We start from the raw sequence: 22651 nt of genomic DNA on the forward strand, positions 1-22651 counted from the left end.
GAATGAATGAATCGCGTGTTCCTCCAATCAATGCGGATCACAGATTATTCGCGCATCGATTGAATGAAATACTTTGCTGTTCATGTAGCTGAATTTGTTGTGCGGTGCTGCTTTTATTGAAATGTGGGTGAAATCTATGGCTTCAAAATGTTTGGGAGACCTTTCTTTAATTTCAGCTTGTTGACGAAGTCTGTATGGCAACTGGATGTAAATCACGGCCAGGGAAATAATTGCACATCGGCGCGATTCAGCTCATAGTGTTGGATGCAAAATGCCGCATACTATATGTCTACAATCTGTCGCTAAAATGTCCCGGTGGCCAAAAGTCCCAGTGACGACCAGCTTTGGTGACCCTCTCAGGGGATTCTATTTGTTAGGTGCATTGTTCTACCACAAGGTTTTGTGTGTAGGTATGGTCAGAGCTGTGTGTAAATGTATGTACATCCCCAGGCATAAGTCCAACTTGATAAATCCCGTACTTTGAGTGGAAATGTTCATACGCATGCTTTACGCACACTTTTGGGTGTACGCACACTCAGTAAATGAAAGCCCTGAATTGTCATTCAGCCGGGCACGTGTCAAAGGAGACACCCTGGTTGCGCCGAAACGCCCAGCTTGGCACAGACCGGTCTGCCACATTGCCATACACGAAAATCAGGATACGCCAGCATTTACGGCTCTGTCAAAGATGCACTGTCTACGAAAATAGAGCCCAGAGACTTAGGATACTTTCAATACTTAAAAAGCGTTCAATTATGTCATGTCAGTTGTGTTTCTTTTAGTTAGTTTTATATATATATATATAATAAAACATATAGGCAGGTAATGCAACAAGATTACTCCTTTGCCTTTGAAGAGATCAGGTAGGCAGACAGAAAAATGCCCTTTTCATCTCCTCCTTTGCGGCTATAATCTCTCATTGATGAAAAAAGATTTCCCCCCGCATATGTTCTACATTTTGCGTCAAGTCTAGATCGGAGTTCATGTGTGAGGTTTATGGTGGTAATCTCTTGGATGGTTTACTAGGCCAGTAGTGAGGCATGAGTAAGATCCCAAAACATATGCTGCTTCCTGACTCTCACTGTTCCTGTCTGACTCTCTTCTCTTCTCTTTGTCTGTAACTGCTGAAAGAAATCCAGTCCTGCCAATCGCTTTAATGCATTCATTTGCCAAGAAATATTATATTTTTCTTTACACACTGTATGTGTTTCTGTATGAGCCTATGTCTATCTTGTGTGTATGAGCGTAAACTTTCCATCTGCTATCTGCTATCAGGAGAGATGAGTTGTGAGCATGTCAGACTCTATCTGCCTGCCTGCCTGTGTGTGTGTGTGTGTGTGTGAGAGAGTGGAAGTTCATCTGGTACATTGAGGTCAGATCCTTCCTTTCTGGCATCAGCACACCGCAAGTGTGCGAAACAGATTTGGTTGTACAGTCAATCCTTGCTATTTGCGAGGGTTAGGGTCAAAGATCTTCCGCAAATGGCAAAAGTATGCGAATAGGAGACACCCCCATAGAATATTTTTTAATTCTCCTTATTAGCAGTTTAGACCCTAAATATACCCTAAGTTATTATCTCAAACTCTTTAATACAATTTTAAACTAATTTTAAAACATTACCCTTAAAGGGAAATGGCCTGTACACCCATAAATGTACAGTACCTATAGTGCAGGTATGGGGGTAATTTTATAAAACAGAAGCTTAAAATTACACACTACTGTCTTCCCTATTGCTGTTTCGTTCTTCTTTATGTACTGTACGCTCATTCATGCCATGATGGCAAGATACCGATGCCTCACTTTCTTTCCCTTTGAGCATATTTAGGGGTTTTGGGCAATATCTCAGGGCATTGCAGAAAAAGCACAAAAATATGTGGGTCGGTTTTTGGAGTTTTGCATGTTCTTCCCGTGTCCGTGTGGGGTTTCTCCGGGTACTCCGGTTTCCTCCCACATCCCAAAACCATGCGTGGTAGTTTAATTGAAAACTCGAAATTGCCCGTAGGTGCGAATGTGAGTGCGAATGGTTGTTTATTTGTATGTGCCCTGTGATTGGATGGTGACCAGTTCAGGGTGTACCCCGCCTCTCGCCCGAAGATAGCTGGGATAGGCTCCAGCACGCCCGCAACCTTAGTGAGGATAAGCGGTACAGAAAATGGATGGATGATTATCAATGCATATTTGTGTGTGTGTGTGTGCGTGCGTGCATGCTTGTGTTTGTATGTGTTACAGCTAACCGAACACAGAGTGGGACAGCCAGTACCTCTCAGACAGGAGACGCCTTAGGGAAAGCACTTGCATCGGTAAGTTCAGCACAAACACACACACATACCTATAACAGACATGTTTTGTCTCTCAATAATGTTATGTTATTATCCACTCCACTATTTTTTCCATAATTATGAAATGTGCCATACTTCAATTCCTCTTTACAGGTTTTGCAAGCCACTTAACTCCCCTTTCCTGTTTTTTGTTTGTGTTTCTTCAGATCTACTCCCCAGACCACACAAACAACAGCTACTCATCCAATCCCTCAACTCCAGTGGGCTCCCCGCCCACCCTCACAGGTAGAAACATGACGTCCGACATCCGGCAAATACACACCGACATCACAAAACAAACACCCAGAGAAAGGAGAAAGAACGTTTTCGTCTTTATTTCTTTTTTGATATTAACAACTGTGATTGACTTGAACTTGTTTCAAACCCCCAATCATGTGATATCAGCTCCAAACGAGATTGGCATCAAATAAAACTGTAACAATGCACTGAGCTCACCTGTTTGTGTCTTTTCTCTCCGTCTCTTCCTCCTGCTCCTTAAAGTGAAAAATGACTCCTAATAACAATTGTGTTGAATTTGGCTCTAATTGTCGCAGCAGCATACATCGTTTTATATTCCTCCTCCGAGCCTTGTGACAGATAGCTTTAATTACGAGCGCTACTTCGACAAATTGTTCCCAAACCTACAGGCTGTATGAGCACGAGCCTCAGCCTACCCCACAATCCCCTCTTACTCCCCTCTCTCCCCCTCTTCGTTATTATAGGTGGTTGGGCTCCTGCTTGCATAACCATAATTGGTGTTTATGATCGTGTCAAAGTCGCTTTACTTTTTACAAATTAGAATTGAAACCTATTAGTGCAAACTACATGCAAATTGATATCCAAGGCTAATAATGCTGCAAGGGTGTTTGACAGTGTTGGACTGAAAACAATTTACCCTGGCGTTTAATAGATATTTGTATTTGCACATGAATGTACCCAGGTGACTGTATATTAATTATCATGTGGAAATTAGCATGTCATCTGAATAAAGGCAAAGGGAGAACAAACAAGAAGGGATACATGGGCTAATGAGATGAATTCAGAGATATGAAGCCAAGACCAAGGCTAAGGACAGTGAGGAGTTACACTGTCGCTATAGGAGTGTAAGAAGACAAAGCAAAGGATGGGCAAACAAGAGGGAGCGATACAAGTGCTGTGCAAAAGAGGAGGAAAGAGAAGTGGAGGAGATTTAATGAGGCCGCAAATTAGACTCTAAGACAATAGGTGTGTTCCACTTAAGTCAACTTCAAATCCAAGTATTACTTCCACTGTAAATGATGGATGCACTTTTCGGTCACGCAGTGTTTGAATAGCAAACGTAACATATGACCTGGTGTTTGGATACCTCTTAGTGTCATGTCTACATCGCATCATTTTGTCCTAATTATTGACTCATTGTGTACCTGTGAGATGGCGACACAAAATTTAAGAGACATTTGCTGGGTTTTTTACCCCTTGTTGAATTACGATGAATTTGAAATAGCTTTTGTACTGCTGCAGTAAATATTTGGGGTACTGTACAACTATGTGATGCCCCTCCTACTAATGTTACAATGGAACTATAAACAAAACTTTATATTATGTTAATGAGACAACATTCTGGTTCTGGTAGTGCTTAATCTTCTTCTTGTTTGACGTCATAGCAGTGTGTTGCTGTTTTTTGACCGTGGTAAATTTGTTCAATAGCAGTTTCTGATTTTGGTTTTCCCAATAAAGACATTTGAACTATTTGTATTGTAGTTAGAAGAACAATAAACATGAAAAACACAGCTATTGATGGGTAAAAAGGAAACAATCAATGTGAAGCTGAGAGAAGATGGGACAGTCAGTCAGAGCCATTGCACAAAAGACAATGGGAAATCGTGATCACCTTCTACTGTTTGCCGAGACTTCATGAACAAAATTAGTGCAGAGGCTACACAAGAGGATGCAAACCTGGGTTCGAATGTGGTCTCCAGCCGTCCTGTGTGGTGTTTGCACGTTCTCCCCGCACTTATGTGGGTTTTCCTCCCACATTTCAAAGACATGCATGTTATGTTCATCGAAGACTCTAAATTGTCCTTATCAATTCAAAATTTGATTCCATCCATCCATTCATCCATTTTCCATACCGCTTCTCCTCACGGCCGTGCTGGAGCCCATCCTTTCTATCTTCGGGCAAGAGGCGGTGTACACCCTGAACTGTTCGCCAGCCAATCACAGGGCACATATAAACAAACAAACCATTCACACTCACATTCACACTTATGGACAATTTTGTCTTCAATTAACATAACATGCATGCTTTTGGGATATTGGAGGAAGCTGGAATATCCGGAGAAAAGCCACGCTGGCACAGGGAGAACATGCAAACTCCACACAGGCGGGGCCAGATTTGAACCCGGGTCCTAAGAACTTTGAGGCACTTTGTGCTAACCAGTCGGTCGCCGTGCCGCCTAATTTGATTCCCCTCTCCAAATTAATTTGCAAGCTACTTGAACCAAAGAATAATACTCTCAAAGCCTCATGTTAATGTAAATTCAACCAGTGTCTCTCATCTCACTCTACTAGTTAATGAGACCTGTCGATTTGGATAGAACCCTTTCAGAGTGAAAACGCAAAATAGAGCCACAAAGAATGTTTGTTTTGCGGAGAACACATGCTAATCACACACTTATCCTGATATTTTCATAACTGTTAGGAGTTATGATGAGTTTGTGTGTCTTTTATGTTCAAACATCACAAGGGGACGTGATGAGAGATCTCTTGCATGTAAAGTTTTGTCTGTTAACATCATCATCAATGATCTACACTAGAGATGGACAGATCTCTTGTCAATTATTATATTATACCATCTAGCTAAAATCAACACAACAACAAGTGTCCAATAATGAAAAAAAATCAAATAAAACACAGGTCTAAGAACATCGAGTTTGTTGATGAGAGGGAAATCTGATGGTTTCGATGGCAGAAAATACAAAAGATGTTCCAAATTGAAATCTTTATTCGAAGAACAAACTATACTTTTGCAATGCTGTCAACAATTGCAGTCAAAAATGAACTGCCTTGCGTACAGTAATGGAAGTAGCACTACTATGCCATCGGAGCCTGAGGTCGTGTGTCAACATCTTCATGTTCAAATGTACAGGGCAAATGAAGTAGCTGCCAATGACTGTCGTTGAGAAATATTAACATGACAACAGTCAGAGTCAGTTGGAAAACTGAAAAGACTAATTTCGAAGGTACTGATGACATGCTAACTTTTTTCGCTTGGGGAACTACACCTATATACTTTTTTTGTTCAGTTCGAAAGAGCCCTACACTGAATTGTTTCCTTTTTAATTTTACATTTATGCAGTAAAATAGGTGGGAACATTTTGATTTTAACCTCAGCTGATTACTGTCAAGTAGTGGAATCCATTGTGTCTGTAGCGTTTCTTTCCAAAACAAACACTTGAAATGTGTCGTGAACATTTTACAGACAACCACTAATGTGTCTACTGGCCTTTTCTTCGTATTTACTGCTGCTCCGTTTCATGTAGATAATTATATAGATATCTTTCCTGCATTATAAAACATTGTCCAATTATCTTCCTCATATTTCTTGACATTTTCTTTTTTCTCTCCCAGCCGCCAGTTCAGCTGTTTGGTCCAGGAACGACGGGCAGGGAGCATCGTCGCCAAACTATGAGGCTCCACTACATTCGCTGGTATGCACACCCACACCTCCACAGAGTGTCTAGAATATATATGAGGTGTTTCTTAAGAGTTTGACTTCACACTTAAGGGTATTTTCGCAGTTTTCCCTTCCAACAGTGAAACATTTTTCACCCGTCACAATTAATAGGAAAATGCTTCAAAAGCCAACAACAGCCTCTTTCAACTCGATTTGTTGAGAAAGTGTTACTCGGTAAACAGTATTCTGTCCTGAGCTATTTTCAGGAGTTTGTTCGGTACGCTTGGGAGGCAAGCATGATTAAGCTCTGCAGGGTTTTGCAACCCCTTTCTTTTTTTCCAACCTGCAGCAAAGTCGCATTGAGGATCGTTTGGAACGTTTGGACGATGCCATCCATGTACTGCGAAGCCATGCTGTAGGCCCATCAACAGCCATGACCAGCGGGCACAGTGACATGCACAGCCTTATTGGGGCTGCACACACGCACAACGGCGCTATGGGTTCTCTGGGAAGCGGCTACGGGACAGGACTGTTGTCAAGCAACAGACACTCACTCATGGTAGGACCTCAATGATGATGGTTTTGTATAAATGGATCATACATCGGTCATGTGCAAAGGTGGTGAGCCGTGCACTGATTGAATAGAAAACATGAAGGGACAAGTGAGTTTTGTCTTTTTATGTCCGCTTGAAACAGTAAACAGCTGTGTGACATAAGGAGATGTGAGAGGGTTTGTAGGAGAGGAACGTTCCGAAACGCATAAACACTTTCAGATGCCTGAGCATGTTCAGTCAGGCCGAGTTTGTTTATTTTTGTTTCTGCACATTCGCATGTGTAGACACACATATGTAGCGAGTATAGCATTACACCTTTTCACCTTAAAATGTCTGTTAACAGAATGGGACATTATCCTCCCCTGTTAGGCTGTTTTTGCAATTTTGTGGTGACTATCTGCAGTTTGGTTCTTTGTTGTGGTAATGATGCTCTTGCAGCCACAATTAAGTGGAAGTGTCTCAGCAGACAACATCTGTGATTAAATGAAAGGTCCAAGTTTCAAACACAAAACAAATTCTAAATATCACACTGCTCCTCCTAGTCTCCTTACTGTGGTTAAAAGTTAAAACTTTCTGTCCGTTTGAGTTGGGTTCAGCTCTCCATTGTTGACTTGACATCAGTACACGGTCACTTGTCTTGTACAGATGGAATACAGGTCAACGCGAGTTGACCATTAGTTCGGTCCCAGGGATTGGCCTACTCCAAGGAGGTAAGCTTTCTGGCGAGGTGTGCTTTACTGTTGTGTGTGTTTGAGGAATTACCCAAAAAAACAACTCGACCAATTTCCACAAAACCTTGTGGAGTGTTGAGCAGAGGAAATGCACACACAGGAAATTGTTTGCACTTTTGTTAACGGCTTTGGCAGCTGTATTGATGCTAAATTGTAATACACACGAAACACTCAAGGCACTTGGTGACGTTAGCAACACTTTGCCCTGTCCTCTATGGAGTAGTTCAGGAGCTTTGTCACATTCCCACTGGTCTGGGTGGTAGTATTTACTTGGTAGTGTTTTCTCTTAATGGAGAACACCTGCTGAAGAGGCGTGTGCATGTGTGTACGTCTATTTGTGTGTGTCACCCAGGTCTCAGTACTGCATCTTTGTCTCAGACAAACACGTTTTCTCGTCACCTCTGTCTTTATTCCAACTAGTAAGCATATTGCTTCTGTTGTGTACATAATGTTAAAGATATGTGCTCCGGTTTAAAATGATGAGGAAGCACAAAGCTCAGGCTGGAGAATCACCTAAACACCTGGTTCCCTCATCACAGATGTCTCTGCATGATAATCTGCCCACAGTGGGTGTGGTTTCGCAGAAGAACGTCATTGCATGTTATGTCAGTGCTCGCTGAGGTGCATTGTTGAAGTCGGCACAGGATGCAGCCATTATTACCTTGCTGCTTTTCTATGGTTGATTACAACATAATCGCAGGAATTGAATCACATGCAGCCGTTCCACTTCATGAAAAAAACAAGCGCAGCTAATTTGTTATTTACAGAAATTTCCTGATGTCGGATACCCTCAGATTTATTTTATTATTTTTTTTTAAATGTATCTATCAGATATTTGCCAATGCAGCAGATCAGACTCAAGTCAATGCAAGCCTAATGTCATTGAAATGCGCGGATCAGTGATATACTGCACACACACACACACACACACACGCGCGCACACATACACACACACACACACACAGCTGTATGTAATTTGACTTTGTTTGGGAGAGACGCTTGCAGACTGAGGTCATCACTCTGGGAAAACAGGTGGCAGACGGATGTGGGTGAGCGAGGAGAAAATGAGAGACTAATACGTAGCATCAACTCAACATACATACATGCATACGTACATACATACATACAAACATAATGTACATATTAAACTACATTTGACATATACAGTACAATACAGAAATACCTTATACCACATTGCTCATAATTTGGGTTCTTCGTCATACATTTTAAAATGCAGTAATGGACTTGAACACGTCCTCTTAAAACCACAATACAAAAGGACTGAGTAAAAAAAAAAAATGCAATATTAATATGTACAGTATTATTGCTTTGGGCAATTCCACTGAAATGGGAGCAATATTATGACCAGTGTTCTTGCTTTATTGCTTTAAGTGCGTTCTTATAGGTTCTAAAGCAAGGGTGTCACAGTCATTTTTGTCTCGGGCAGCATGGTAGTTTTTGATTTCCCTCAGAGGGCCGTTAGAACAGTGAAATGTTTAATCACCAAATCATATTATTAACATCACACAAGGATGTTTTGAAATCAAGGATAATAATTTGTCCAAAGTATTGTGTAATTTACTGTAGAAGAGGGGTTTGGTCACAGAAAAATGCAATATCTCAACATTATTGTTTGTTATTATGACAATTTGGAATTTGGGTATAGATTTTAGCAGAAATCACAGAAGTTGACGAGCATGATTAGCTTTTTTGCCACAAAAGATGATGTGGCGGGCCGCATGTGGCCCCCGGGCCTTGAGTTTGACACCTATGATCCAAAGAATGCACTGGACTCTTAACACGTTGTTAAACGCCACGATTGCTTCCACGTGTGCTCTTATCTCATTGGCCTCCTAAATGAAAGCACATGTGAGATGTTCATAATTAGCTACATACCCGGCCAATACCCATAAATGGACATACATGTCTTGTACAGGTTGTCAGGACTTTGTAGGACGACGTCCATAGTTGTAGTCATTGCACATTTTTTGTTTTATCTTATATTCCTGGAGATCATTACAGTAAATACAGTAACTTAAACAACCTTTATAATTGTATAATACAACATGGGCTTGAGTCTCAGATTGAACAAATAATGTGCAAAAAGCTGAACACTTTGTGGGTCGTAAGAAAAAGCAAAAATTTGAGATTATTATACACTGTATGAAAAGCTCTATTCCAAAGCGAGACGAATTTAAAAATGATCAATCTTCCCATTCATTAACATTCTACAAGGTCTTTTACAAAAAAAAAAGAGAGTAGCAAATATAATAATGTGTATAGATGTGAAAATTCTGAATGACATATTTATTTACATATGGTGACTTCTCATTGATAACTGTTTATGTAACGAATACTTGTTTCCAAAAGACCCAACAGAAAATGTGAAAAATACATTACATACTCTACATGTCATACCATTGGAAAATGTCCCTGTTTGTTCCCCCTAAATGTGTGTATGTTTTTATATGTATGCACGCGCACACACACACACACACACACACACATGTGCATGCATGCAGATGTAGCAATAGCAGGTGTTTTCCCTCAGTTTGCAATGTTGCACAGAGGACATATTATTCTGCAGTTTGTATGCAGATAGGTAGTAAAAAGGTTAGTGTGGCTTTATCCATCTGCTGCATCTATCTGGCTGCCATTGTATTATTGACCATAGCTTTTACCCAATAGCCTCACCCCTCTATAGGTTTTGGAAATTCACATTATTTGATTTTTCAATCAAAACCCTGCCACCATGTCTGCCCTGTCTGACTGCTCAAATATGCTTTTTTTTAATCATCTTCTATTGTGTTTTATTCAGCATAAATACTAGTAATGGACATTTGACAACATTCCCTTGATAGAGTAAGGGAAACATTGCAATGATTTTAATAACTAATAATATATATATATATATATATATATATATATATATATATATATAAAAGATATATGTTTAGAAACTGGTTGAGCCTGAATCAACAGCACCTCTGCTGTTCGCAGCTAATACTGCATTTTGATTTGCCTCAGTTAAACTGCAGAGATGTCATTAATTAACAAGCAATTGGACTAAATTCATAGTGACCACTTGATTGATTACTATCGCCATCCCTAATAAACATAAAAGGTATGAAAGAATACATTTTTTTTTAGATGTCATACCAGCAGGGAATGGTACATTCCTTTTAGAAAAACTTGTTGAGTGAGGAGTTTATGTTAGGCGTTAGTACAAGAACCCATCCGACTTTAGATGGTTCCCTCTTCGCTGCCCAAAACAAGAAGTTTGGATCGAGCGAACCTTTTGTGCAAAACATATTGAGGGTTGACAAAATGACTTGCAAAAACAAATGTGTAACAAAAAAGTTTGAATGATACCTCTCTTCTATTCTATTGTAGTGCACAAGCAGAATTATCATTTGAGGGCGTGGCTCCAATTCATGGCAACAGTGCACACCTCTCAAGCAGCAGATCAGTTTGTGTAATTAATTTATATTTCTCACTGCCGTCTGTCTCCTCATCTTCCCTTCCTCATTGAACTAAATGAAGGAAGAGAGAAGGAAGGCTCGTTAAAATATAAAAGCCCTCCATTAAAAATGTACGCCACCCTCTCTTTTTCCTCGCTGCTGCCGTTTTACATTTGGGAATCCAGGCAATGATGAAAGGCAGCGATTGGAGGGAAGAAACGACAGAGAGAACGATGAGTGGCAAGTCATAAATAAGGGACATGCACGGATGGAGAGATGGAAGACAATATAGGCGAACGCTGAATAACACTCATCATGCCGAGCGACGCATGGCCGACATTTTGTGCTACAAAACATTTTGTGCACGCAGCGAGAGGGGACGTTGGCATGTGGCTGGCAAGACCTTGCTGTTAGCCAGCGGGATTAACAAACAGACAGGGGGATTTGTTTTTCAACCCAACTTTCTTCACACTGGGGTTACAATTCAAGCAATGCATCCAAAATCCTAAAACACTGACCACTTTAAAAGCCCTAATTAATGTAGGGGGGGGGGGGGGGGGGGGGAATAAGAGACTTATTGGCCAAATATACCGTATAAATATTCATATAGTTCATGATGATCAGTTGGTTTGATTTTAAATTCTACGCATCTACAAAGCTACTGTTGCAACTGTTCTGCTTGTTGCCAGTGTGGTCAAAATAACAAGATTTAAAAAAAATATATATTATTATAAATATTGTTATTATTTAAGAAATGTCCCTCGAAATGGTCTCCTTTTCTCCTTCACCAATTCATTCTTTACGCTCAGTGGCTGGTTTGCCCAATGAGCCAACTCTGCCCTTGGGATAACAACAACCTCTTAGGCTTCGACTGCTGCCCACTAAATTAATCACATCAAATGAGCATGGTTTGGGAATTTTCTTCAGGGGGCGATATTATTATTATTATTATTATTATTATTATTATTATTATTACTTTTATTAAAATGTTAAATAATTATAATAAAAATACTGGAGCATATAATCATCAAATGTCTTGATATCGCTATTGCTCCGCAGTCAACATTAAACCAGACCACAAGTGGGCCTAGCAGTATTAGACTTAGCTAGCAACCAATCTTAGCAAACGTCCATTCAAAATTGCAGAGAAACATGAGGCGTAAAAAAACATGAAACTATTTCAAGTTTAAGGATTTGCACTGCAGTGTTGGAAAATTCTCATTTACAGTAACTTTGTCTAATTCCAGCAAACTAGTGAGTTCAATTTGACAAGCTTGACGCTGCCATTGTTCCTCACGATCTCTGGTATTAAAGAGAAGCTACTGTGCATGTACAACATTTACTGTGAATCTACACGTAAAGATTTTTGCTCTTCCAGAGCGGAAGCAGGTCACAAATCAGCCAAAACATCCAACGAAACAAGTTGACTCACTAATAACCCTAAAATACACACATATTTATACATATTTTTTTTTTTTATAATTTGATTTTTTTTTGTTTTTTGCTCATGTCTTCTTGAAAACAAGAGCCTGCATCTGTGACACTGATAAGGTGCCGCCTGCATGTACAATATTCATGACATCGTGCGTCATGAATCATTAATTGTTTCGCTGATCTTGCTCAAAGTAAAACAAAGATATTTAAAAGTAGGATTTTAAGACCAATCTCAGGGAAAGGAAGCTGCCATCATACACACACACACACACACACACACTTAAACAGAGCCCATCTCGTGCCAAAACAGTGAGGCTGGAAGCCTCTCGGTGCCCTGGGAATTAGAAATCCCACAATCAAACATATGGACATTAAGATAATTGTCAGTGTGCGTGCGCGTGCGTGCGTGCGTGCGTGCGTGCGTGCGTGTCCGACAGATGGACAGGAGTCAGCCAAGCACACACATTCCATTCACACACGTGCACACTACGCACCGTACGGCCGCGCAAACACCAAGGAACAATAAAAGACCACACACAAGTCGAAAACATACATGTCATGACAGGCAGACATGATGGGACAGTAACATACGCGCAGCCTTGTAAATTTGGGCTTTTACAAAGGTAGATAACGCCCTCAAAAGGCCAAGGAATGAACTACAACACTGGGGAGAAAAAGGTTTTTAGCTCTTATCAGGGTGTTATTATTGATTGTATTAAACTCATACAAGAAAATACATTTGTATGGGGGAAAAAAAAAACAGTACCCAACAACACAAATCATAATCGGTGAATTGTGTCTTTGTGAGGCCAAGAACCAAAAATGAGAATGATTTATTTATGGCAAGTGAATATTTACAAGTGTATCTAACATTTAACTGCTGTGTTAAATAAGAGATGCTGAATGATTTGTTTTACTTTACCTTTTATGACCCAATTCCAACAAACACAGTACCATAATTCTGTCGCACTGGACAAAACTACATATATATATATATATATATATACATACACGCTATTTTAAATCCTACTGGTAACTTAAATGTTGATTAATAAACATAAGCACGATTTACTAATACTATTTACTTTCCAGAGAGTTCAAAGATATAGTTCCCTGGTTAAGCAAACTAGTGAGGCTGAGAAAGCGCATCTCCTCTGGCCAAGCGACAGGTTCCTTTTTATTTTTATTTTTATTTTTTCATCTTTTGTCTGTGTTCACAGGTGAGCTCTCACAGAGAAGACGGCAGTATGGGCCCTTTACGTGGTGGACACTCGATGGCGGCCGGTCAGGTGCCACAGCTGCCTTCTCAGTCAGCCACCTCGCCAGACCTCAGCCAACCCGACCATTACCGTGGTACGTCCCACCGTGCTCGCGAGAGAATACAAATCAACCCAAATAATCAGCAAACGTGTGATGTTTTTTTTCTTTTGCATTTTCACAGTGAAAGCTATGAAAATGAGGAATAGCCCATAAATAAATTGCAACAATTTTGAAGGTTAAAAAAAAAAAAAAGGAATACAGTCGAGACATACATACATGTGCCAGCATCATACCTTTCTGCATAACATTGGAAAAACACTGTATTAAAAATCTATTACATTTTTTTATGGGAGGGGCGGAGGTGAATAATGTGTTCATACAGTAAATCATCGTCCATCATCAAGTTGAGAAACATAAAATCTAACTTGAAGATGAGGTCATTCCAGGCAGAAGCAGACACACGCTAAGTCAGATCTCAGCTAGCAAACTTCACATTTATTGAGCACTAAAAAACTAAATACAGTAAATATATGGTATGAATATGGAGGAGGGAAGTGTATATGAGCGCAATGTGAAACAAATTAGCCCTGAGCTCTTTTTAAAGGCTGCAAATGAGTTTGCTGGCAGCAAAGTTCAGCAAGTAGCAACCACAGCCAAGTGTGTAATGAGGTGAGAGAGAGTGAAACACACACTCAAGCAGAAAATAAGAGAGACGTTGCTCCTCATTTTAACACACACACACACACACACACACACACACAGTGTGTTGGAGGTGTTCAAGGCCGTGAAAAAAAGGATCTATTAAATGTTTTGGCAGCGGGAAATACCGCCAATTCAAAATCAGTGAGTCCTTATATTTTACTTATTTTACATCATCTAATCAACGGTGATTGGCTCGCAACCAGTCCAGGGTGTACACCACCATCGCGCTCAAAAGGGTTTGGGATAGGCTCCAGGTTACCTGTGACCCTAATGAAGACAAGTCGTATATAAAGTGGATGGATGGATGGATAATCTCTGAAATTCTTCACACTCTCAAAGAGACCTGTTTGGATGACTCCATTTATTTCAGGAGCTACATCGTTGATATACTCAAATATAATATACACTGCAAAATATTAAAACATAAATTCATAATAGTTGTTTCACTCATTGTATTTAATGCAATGACATTAAAGGTATTGAGATTCTGATTATGTTATGGTCCGCATGATTTATTTTCATGATAATTTTGTGGAGTGTTTTACAACAACACTGAAATATTTCATATTCAAACAGTGCTTAATTTGTTTAGTAGCTCGTGGGACAAGTGCTCCATTGAAAAAAAAAAAATAGGAGTAGCAATTTCAAAATTAGACTCAATTTTTTCTTAACAATCATGAAAACTTGGAATACAAATGTTAACCAGAAATTGTTCCTCACAAAAGTGGCTACACATGATTCTTGATAGTAGAGTAAAAACAGCGTGTTGAGCTGCACTGAAGAAACAGTTATTAAATATATCACAAATCCCCAAATTGTTCAATGCGTTCAGTCTGCTCCCGTGTCTGCATTCATTCAAACATTCAGAAGCACAAAGCCGCTTTCACATTAAGCTCATTGAAATGCATCTATTTGTCCACAAACTAACAGTAATTGTACTGACGGACACACGCAAGCCAAACACAGGCTGTCACTCAAAAGTGAACACAAAATGCCCCCAGTCAAGCAGACTGAGATTCAAAATGGCCGACAGTTGGTGGTGTATGTGTGGTAAAAGAGGAGACTGTTCTGTGTTGACAGAGAATTTGGCAGCCTCCCAGTTACCGATCCATACAGACGTCAAATAAAGACTTCACTGTTCTACTGAGGAGAGAGACCGACAGGAGGCTAGAGTCACATTTACATTTGCACTACAGCTTGCACACTTCCAATTCGCAGGCAAATTATTGTTTCATAATACTCTCCTTTTGTTAAACATTTACCATAAATACAACTTTCGCTAATTCTAGTAATAGTTATTTTTAAACTGAATTCTAATATGTTGTACTCTTTTAAATTCTCTTTTTTTCTGTTACGGATCATACACATACATTGTCAGAAATAATACTGTGCGGAAAATATGACTTTGTAGCATAAACAAATACATGTCATAAATAGTACCCATAATTCTACTAATACCCATCCATCCATCCATCCATCCATCCATCCATCCATTTTCTTCCGCTTATCTGAGTTCGGGTCGCAGGGAAGCCCAGACTTCCCTCTCCCCAGCCACTTCATCCAGTTCTTCCGGGGGGATCCCGAGGCGTTCCCAGCCCAGCCGAGAGACGTAGTGTCTCCAACGTGTCCTCGGTTGTCCCTTGGGCCTCCTCCCGGTGGGACGTGCCCGGAACACCTCACCAGGGACGCGTCCGGGGGGGGCATCCTAACCCAATGCCCGAGCCACCTCATCTGGCTCCTCTCAATGTGGAGGAGCAGCAGCTCGAGTCTGAGCCCCTCCCAGATGACCGAAATTCTCACCCTATCTCTAAGCGAGAGCCTGGACACCCTGTAGAAGAAACGTATTTCGGCCTCTTGTATCCGTGATCTTGTTCTTTCGGTCACAACCCACAGCTCGTGACCATAGGTGAGGGTAGGAACGTAGATCGGCTGGTAAATTGAGAGCTTTGCCTTTCAGCTCAGCTCCATCCTCACCACAACAAACCAATATAGAACCCGCATTACTGCAGACGCTACACCGATACGCCTGTCGATATCCCACTCCATTCTTCCCTCACTCGTGAACAAGACCCCGAGATACTTGAACTCCTCCACTTCTCCTCCTCCATTTTAGTCATGCATTTTACAAAAATGTAAGCACCATCTACTGTCTCCAAACTATTTTTTTTTCACTTATTTTGTAGTGGGGTTCATCACTGTGAGTGTTAAAGCTACATATGCATGATCAAACCTGAAAGGGGCACATTTAAAAAAAAAAGAAAAATAGATTCCACAATCAATAAGTTACCATAAAGTCAAAGTTGCTATGAGGTTAAGGAACACATTACCTTTATAACATTCGGTAAACAAATATACAGATGAAAAAAAAACAACTACTAATTGATTATGAGGATTGATCGTAATTTGGAGTTTGGCATCAGAGTCTGCAAAATTGTTGGAACAACCAGATGCAGCAAATTATGTCCAAAAAATTTCAGGGGACAAGAGAAAATGCTTATTCGACCTTATGAGAATGGTCCTCAATGTACTCATTAGTCATTTTGAACCCATTAGGAAAACCTATTTTGCTCCTTGCAGCTTTGTCTGGAGGCCTTCAGGGCCAGAGCACCTCCTCCATCAGCTCAGAGATCAAGTCTGAGGATGAGGGAGATGAGAACCTCCTGCAGGACTCCAAATCCCTGGATCCCAAGAAGGAAGACATTGACAGCAAGGATCTCAAAGGAATTGATAGGTCAAGATCTAGGTAACCCGCCAACCACTGAGATGTTCGCTTCTATCAAAACTCCTATTAGGCTGGTTTCCCAAATCACCTCAGTTCTGAGAGACCCTCCTGACTTGGCAATTGCTATGATTAAACAAACCTCTTGAAGGCATAGTTGATTGGTGAACTTAATTTGGAATGTATTTTCTGAAAATCTTCCATGGTTTTCGGAGAAGACTTGAACAAAGAAGGGCTTGAAGTAGTGAGTGCTTTTGGGACCCAGCCTCTAGACTTTGATGAAGTGACCAAGTGTGATGAGAAGCAGCTAAATAAATCTACTAATACTGAGACATTTTGCTCGAAACCCACCAGGCAGCTCTGTTTTTGGAAACATGGCCGCTGCTAATTGATTTGAGTTAAGCCTGTGCGTTTGGCAGAGAACCTCAGCAGCGCTGGTGAGACAAAACAGAGGTTTCTGGAGGACAAGAAGCTCTTGTTTGATCCCATTCGTCTCTCCATGGTCTTGAGCCTGGTTTTAACTGTTTCTCACACAGCAGAGTAGAACCCACCCTCAATTTTCTCAAAGAAGTGCTACGTTGCATTCAGGCGATTGGAAAGTTGCACCAAAAGATGTTTGATCACAAGCCAAGGTGCAAGCTCCACTGAATACTTTTATTGTGACTGACTCTGAGGATAATAATACAAGGAATGGAACTCTGAATTTACAAGTAGTAATACAGTAAATCATACAAATCACATAACAGAACACAAGGTAATTCAATTTGACATTTTCTTTTAAATTTCGGTATTTGAATAATGTAACAGTGACACAGTGGGCGACTGGTGAGCATATCTGCCTCACAGTTCTGAGGACCTGGGTTCAAATCCGGCCTCGCCTGTGTGGAGTTTGTATGTTCTCCCAGTACCTTGCGTGGGTTTTCTCCGGTTTCCTCCCACATCCCAAAAACATCCATGGTAGGTTAATTGAAGGCTCTAAATTGCCCGTAGGTGTGAATGTGAGTGTGAACGGTTGTTTGTTTACATGTGCCCTGCGATTGGCTGGCAACCAGTTCAGGGTGTACCCCGCCACTCGCCTGAAGTCAGCTGGGATAGGCTCCAGTGCGCCCGCGATCCTAGTGAGGAGAAGCAGTTTGAAACATGGATGGATGAATAATGTAAAAAATATTTTCCAATTTAAATAAACACTGACATTATCAATGTATTTGAACAAATCATCTAAAATCACAATATTTCCCACCCAGAATGCAGCTCAGCAGCCTTCACTCCTCCAGTAATAAATAAACTGTGATTTTCTTTTTCACTTGGAGGTTAAATGAAATCAGAACCATTTGGATCCCAAACCCAGAGACTTGATATACATGATGATGGCGGTCATGACAATGATGATGTGAATCAATAATTTCACAATCTCTAGGTTCTCTTCACCATTGCGTGAAAAGAAAAGACCTCAAAACTAAACTTCCATCCTCAAATCTTACTCCCATACCCCCACCCATCACGTCCTCCCTCTTTTTCATCCACATCATTGGCCACCATAGCAACAACGACGATGAGGACCTGTCTCCAGAGCAGAAGATGGAGAGGGAGCGGGAACGGAGAATGGCCAACAACGCTCGAGAGCGTTTGCGAGTACGCGACATCAACGAGGCGTTCAAGGAGCTAGGCAGGATGGTCCAGTTGCACTTAAAGAGTGATAAGCCACAGACCAAGTTACTTATCCTTCACCAGGCCGTGGCAGTCATCCTCAGTCTGGAGCAACAAGTCAGAGGTCAGTGTACTATTTAGTCGGAAGCGCAAAATTGGACCTCACTATATAATCTACAAATGTGACCGCAAATGCATTTACTTTGATTATTCGAATTATTATTAAGGGATAATAATAATGCGCGTCCTATTTTTTTTAATATACATGTGCATCTCAATAAATTAGAATATCATTAAAAAAAATAGTGTAATTCCAACTCAGCCACAAAGGCAGTAAGTAACTTTGGGTGATGCTGCTTCTCAGCAAGAAATTGTACACATGCTTTAAGTCTATTAAGAACTAAATTAGATATTCCGAGGTTAGGCTGGTAACACATACTGTGCCAGGAGAGGGCGGCAATGCCATCTTTTGCCAAGATTGCTGCCGCTTGGCTTCAAGGTCGCCATTGACTTGCTGATTTCATGGCGGATAAATAATCCTTCTGACAGTTTCTGTCTCCTCCGATTTCCAGAGAGAAACTTGAATCCGAAGGCAGCCTGCCTGAAACGGCGTGAGGAGGAGAAGGTTACTGTGGCATCAGACGGGACTCCCCTCTCACTCGCTGCAGCACACCATGCCGCCATGGGCGATGGGTCAAATCCATTGGGACAAATGTAAAATGCAGCAACATCTTCTCCCTCATGAATGGTCAGAAGATTTCACTTATTCACTAATCTGCTGTTGTACCTTCAACTTAAAGCCAAATTGAATAATTGTTAAAATGTCCAGAATAATTTTGGCTCGCAAATAGCAATCTGAAAAAGGAAAATGTAAGTTATAATTCAGACAGACTTTGTCTTTGGGCCTTTGAACAGCTTATTGTGATACATTTTCCAAAAAGAGAGCGAGAGCTACTGTTAATCAAGAAGGGCAGAAAATTACTGAATATGCACAATATCCAAAACATTCCAGAAAATGGCATGAAATTCAAAGAGACAAAAGCCCATATTCCAAAATGTTTAGTCGAATGAATTTATGCTGTTCAGTTCCTGATGTGTACAGAGCTGATGATACAACAGCTGGACAAAAGAAACCAGACATGATTTAGTTTCGGTCTGGTCTGGGTACATTGTAACAACAGATTGGCAGTAAGTGTGATTTTGATGTGTGACTTTGTGTTCTGTCATTATTATTACTGTTATTATTGGGTTTTTTTTAAGCTGAGAAACGTTTGTTGTTGTTCTGTTCTTGGCTGTGTAATTTATGTGAATATTTGGACTGTGTCTAATTTATTTATTTTTTTTCTATTACCTGTAGACGATTGTAGAAAATCGTCTACAGGTAATAGAAAAAAAATAAATAAATTAGACACAGTCCAAATATTCACATAAATTACGGGGTCCCCTCACTTGAGAGCTACAGTCACTGGTCATAGGTCTTAGCTTTAGACAATTTCGGTTGTATGCTGACCCCTGACTTAGCCCAATCGTTTGACTAATTTAGGCCTGGTACACACATAAGTATTTTTCAAATCTTAAAAAGATCAGACATAAACAGTTTTGCTCACAGTGTGCATGGTGTGCAACAACCCGGTAACACAAGACGCAACATCGAAGAGGACACACAAGAGCAGAAAATGATGGTTTTGGGGACTATTTTTACAGAAAATTCCTGAAATAAAAAAAAAAAAAAAAGACAGTGGAAAAATTTGCCGAGACATTAAATAAGCACTCTCGGGTTTCCAACAGCTCCACGAGCTGGCCGTCCATTTCTGTGGTCCACCAGACTTTGCGTTTCAGGTGTGTGAACCGTGTTATTTTACTGGTATGCTTTTATTTTGAAGGCCTGACATTTCAGGCTACAGGATATGTTGCGCCGATGTGTCCCGAGTGTTGCCGAACAACTGGAGGCAGCGAGCGAGAGTGTTGTTTAACGGTGATGTCGTCATGAAAGACTGGCTTTGGAAAATACTTCTTGCCGTCTGTTGAACCCACTTATAGCAAATTAATCATTGGGTAAGACATGTTTGTTTTTATTTACAGCCGCTTCCTCGTTCCCTAGTCAGGTCGCTTCTTGATTGGTTACATTCTGTTTGTCCGTCCCACTTGTATAGCGCTTTTCTAGGCACTCAAAAACGCTTTAGAATTGCAGACATTATTCAATTACTCAACGGTCACACCCTTGTGGTGGTAAACTACTGTAGCCACAGCTGCCCTGGGGCAGTCTGACGGAAGCGTGGCTGCCATTCTGCGCCTACAGCCCCCGCCGACCACCACCAAACATCCAACCACATTCATTCATAGGCAATTTGGGTTATTATAGGATAATCTTAAAAGACATAATATAGTCTGGTGTTTGTCATCTTTGGTCGGGAAGGGGGAAAAAACCAGGACAAAAACAGCCCGATTGCTTTTATGTGTGTACCGGGCCTTGGGTGACATAGGCTTGGGTTATAGTTTTGTTTTCATGATTAGGGTCTCACATAGGAGTGGTAATCGCAGAGTGACTCTCTATTCAATACTATCGGAATATTCTGTTCAGGATAATGACAATTATATGTTGGGAAAATATACTTAAATACGTCACAATATCTATTCAATTTAACACGAAACAACATTGATTTGAGGTGAATACAAAAATACACTTTCGCAGTCTAATAAAAAGTTTATTTGTCCAACACACCCACATATACAGAGGTCCTCGGTTTACGGCGGTACCAACATACAACGTTCTGAGGTTACGAACAACACACAATGTTTACACATGATTACAAACAATACGCAATGAATATGTTGTCATGTAGCACGAGAAGCCAAGCTCAGTCATTACTGTAGTTTTCATTGGATCGTTTATATTTATGTCCTAGAATTCTCGTAATAAAATAATTACATAAACATAACTATAACCCTGTCATAAACTATTCTTTTGGCTTTAGATATAAAATGGGGGGAATCATTTGTAATTTCTTAAATTTCTGCATAAATTGCTCTTTATATAAATCACAAGAATAAACATCCATCCATCCATCCATTTTCTGAGCCGCTTCTCCTCACTCGGGTCGCCGGCGTGCTGGAGCCTATCCCAGCTGTCATCGGGCAGGAGGCGGGGTCCACCCTGAACTGGTTGCCAGCCAATCGCAGCAAGAATAAGCAGTCTGCTTAACATAATACCACACACAGAGTTATATGCTTTTATATTTTTATTAGTGACCGACTGGTTAGCACATCTGCCTCACAGTTCTGAGGACCCGGTTTCAAATCCGGCCTCGCCTGTGCGGAGTTTGCATGTTCTCCCTGTGCCTGCGTGGGTTTTCTCCGGGTACTCCGGTTTCCTCCCACATCCCAAGAACATGCAATTGAAGACTCTGAATTGTCCATAGGTGTGAATGTGAGTGTAAATGGTTGTTTGTACCCTGCGATTGGCCGGCAACCAGTTTAGGATGTACCCCGCCTCTCGCCCAGAGTCAGCTAGGATAGGCTCCAGCACACCCGCAACCCTATTGACGTGGTGTGGAAAATGGATGGATGGATATTTTTAATAGCATGTAAACATTCAAGGACATGGAGGAAAGTAAGAGAAGCCTTGGACGTAATGAATGTTTGACATTCGTTTGGCAGCAATAATCTCAAACAAACGTTTTCTGTAGTTGCAAATCAGACGTGCACAATGATGACAATGTATTTTGGACCATTCCTCTTTACAAAAGTGTTGCATTTCAGCAGAATTCCTGGAATGTCTGGTGTGAATGGCTCTCTTGAGGTCATGCTACCGCATGGGTTGAGGTCAAGACTTTGACTGGGCCACTCCAGAAGACATATTTTGTTCTTCTGAAGCAATTTGTTGTTGATTTTCTTCTGTGTTTTGGACCATTGTCCTGTTGCAACACCCATGCTCTTTTGAGCTTCAACTGTGTGACAGAGAGCCTCAAGTTCCTCTGGAAAATATCTTGATAAACGTGTGAATTATTTTTCCATTGATGATAGCAAGCTGTCCAGGCCCTGAGGTAGTAGAGCATGCCCATACCATGATACTCCCTCCACCCAAGCTTCACAGTTGCGATAAGGTTCTCATGTTGGTGTGCAGTGCCATTTGTCCTCCACACATGGCGTTATTTGTTCCTCCCAAACAAT

At 40.8% G+C, this 22651-nt stretch overlaps 1 protein-coding gene across 11 annotated transcripts in view; it reads left to right on the forward strand.

The window, feature by feature from the left end:
- The window catches only part of LOC133465315 (transcription factor 4-like), a 193873-nt gene that overhangs the window by 165347 nt on the left and 5875 nt on the right, over positions 1–22651 (forward strand). For 3 of the 11 annotated variants that reach the window (XM_061748005.1, XM_061748010.1, XM_061748012.1), the window contains 8 exons: positions 2230–2300; positions 2486–2564; positions 5928–6007; positions 6323–6532; positions 13374–13506; positions 16693–16858; positions 18376–18605; positions 19054–19229. In XM_061748005.1, coding sequence (XP_061603989.1) covers positions 2230–2300; positions 2486–2564; positions 5928–6007; positions 6323–6532; positions 13374–13506; positions 16693–16858; positions 18376–18605; positions 19054–19199 — 1115 coding nt within the window. In that variant the 3' untranslated portion in view covers positions 19200–19229. Of the gene's footprint in view, positions 1–2229; positions 2301–2485; positions 2565–5927; positions 6008–6322; positions 6533–13373; positions 13507–16668; positions 16859–18375; positions 18606–19053; positions 19230–22651 lie in introns of all 11 variants that reach the window. The other 8 variants (XM_061748007.1, XM_061748011.1, XM_061748013.1 and 5 more) reach the window with 4 other exon arrangements.

Source organism: Phyllopteryx taeniolatus, chromosome 15 (assembly GCF_024500385.1).
Source record: "Phyllopteryx taeniolatus isolate TA_2022b chromosome 15, UOR_Ptae_1.2, whole genome shotgun sequence".
NCBI classification, from domain to species: Eukaryota; Metazoa; Chordata; class Actinopteri; order Syngnathiformes; family Syngnathidae; genus Phyllopteryx; species Phyllopteryx taeniolatus.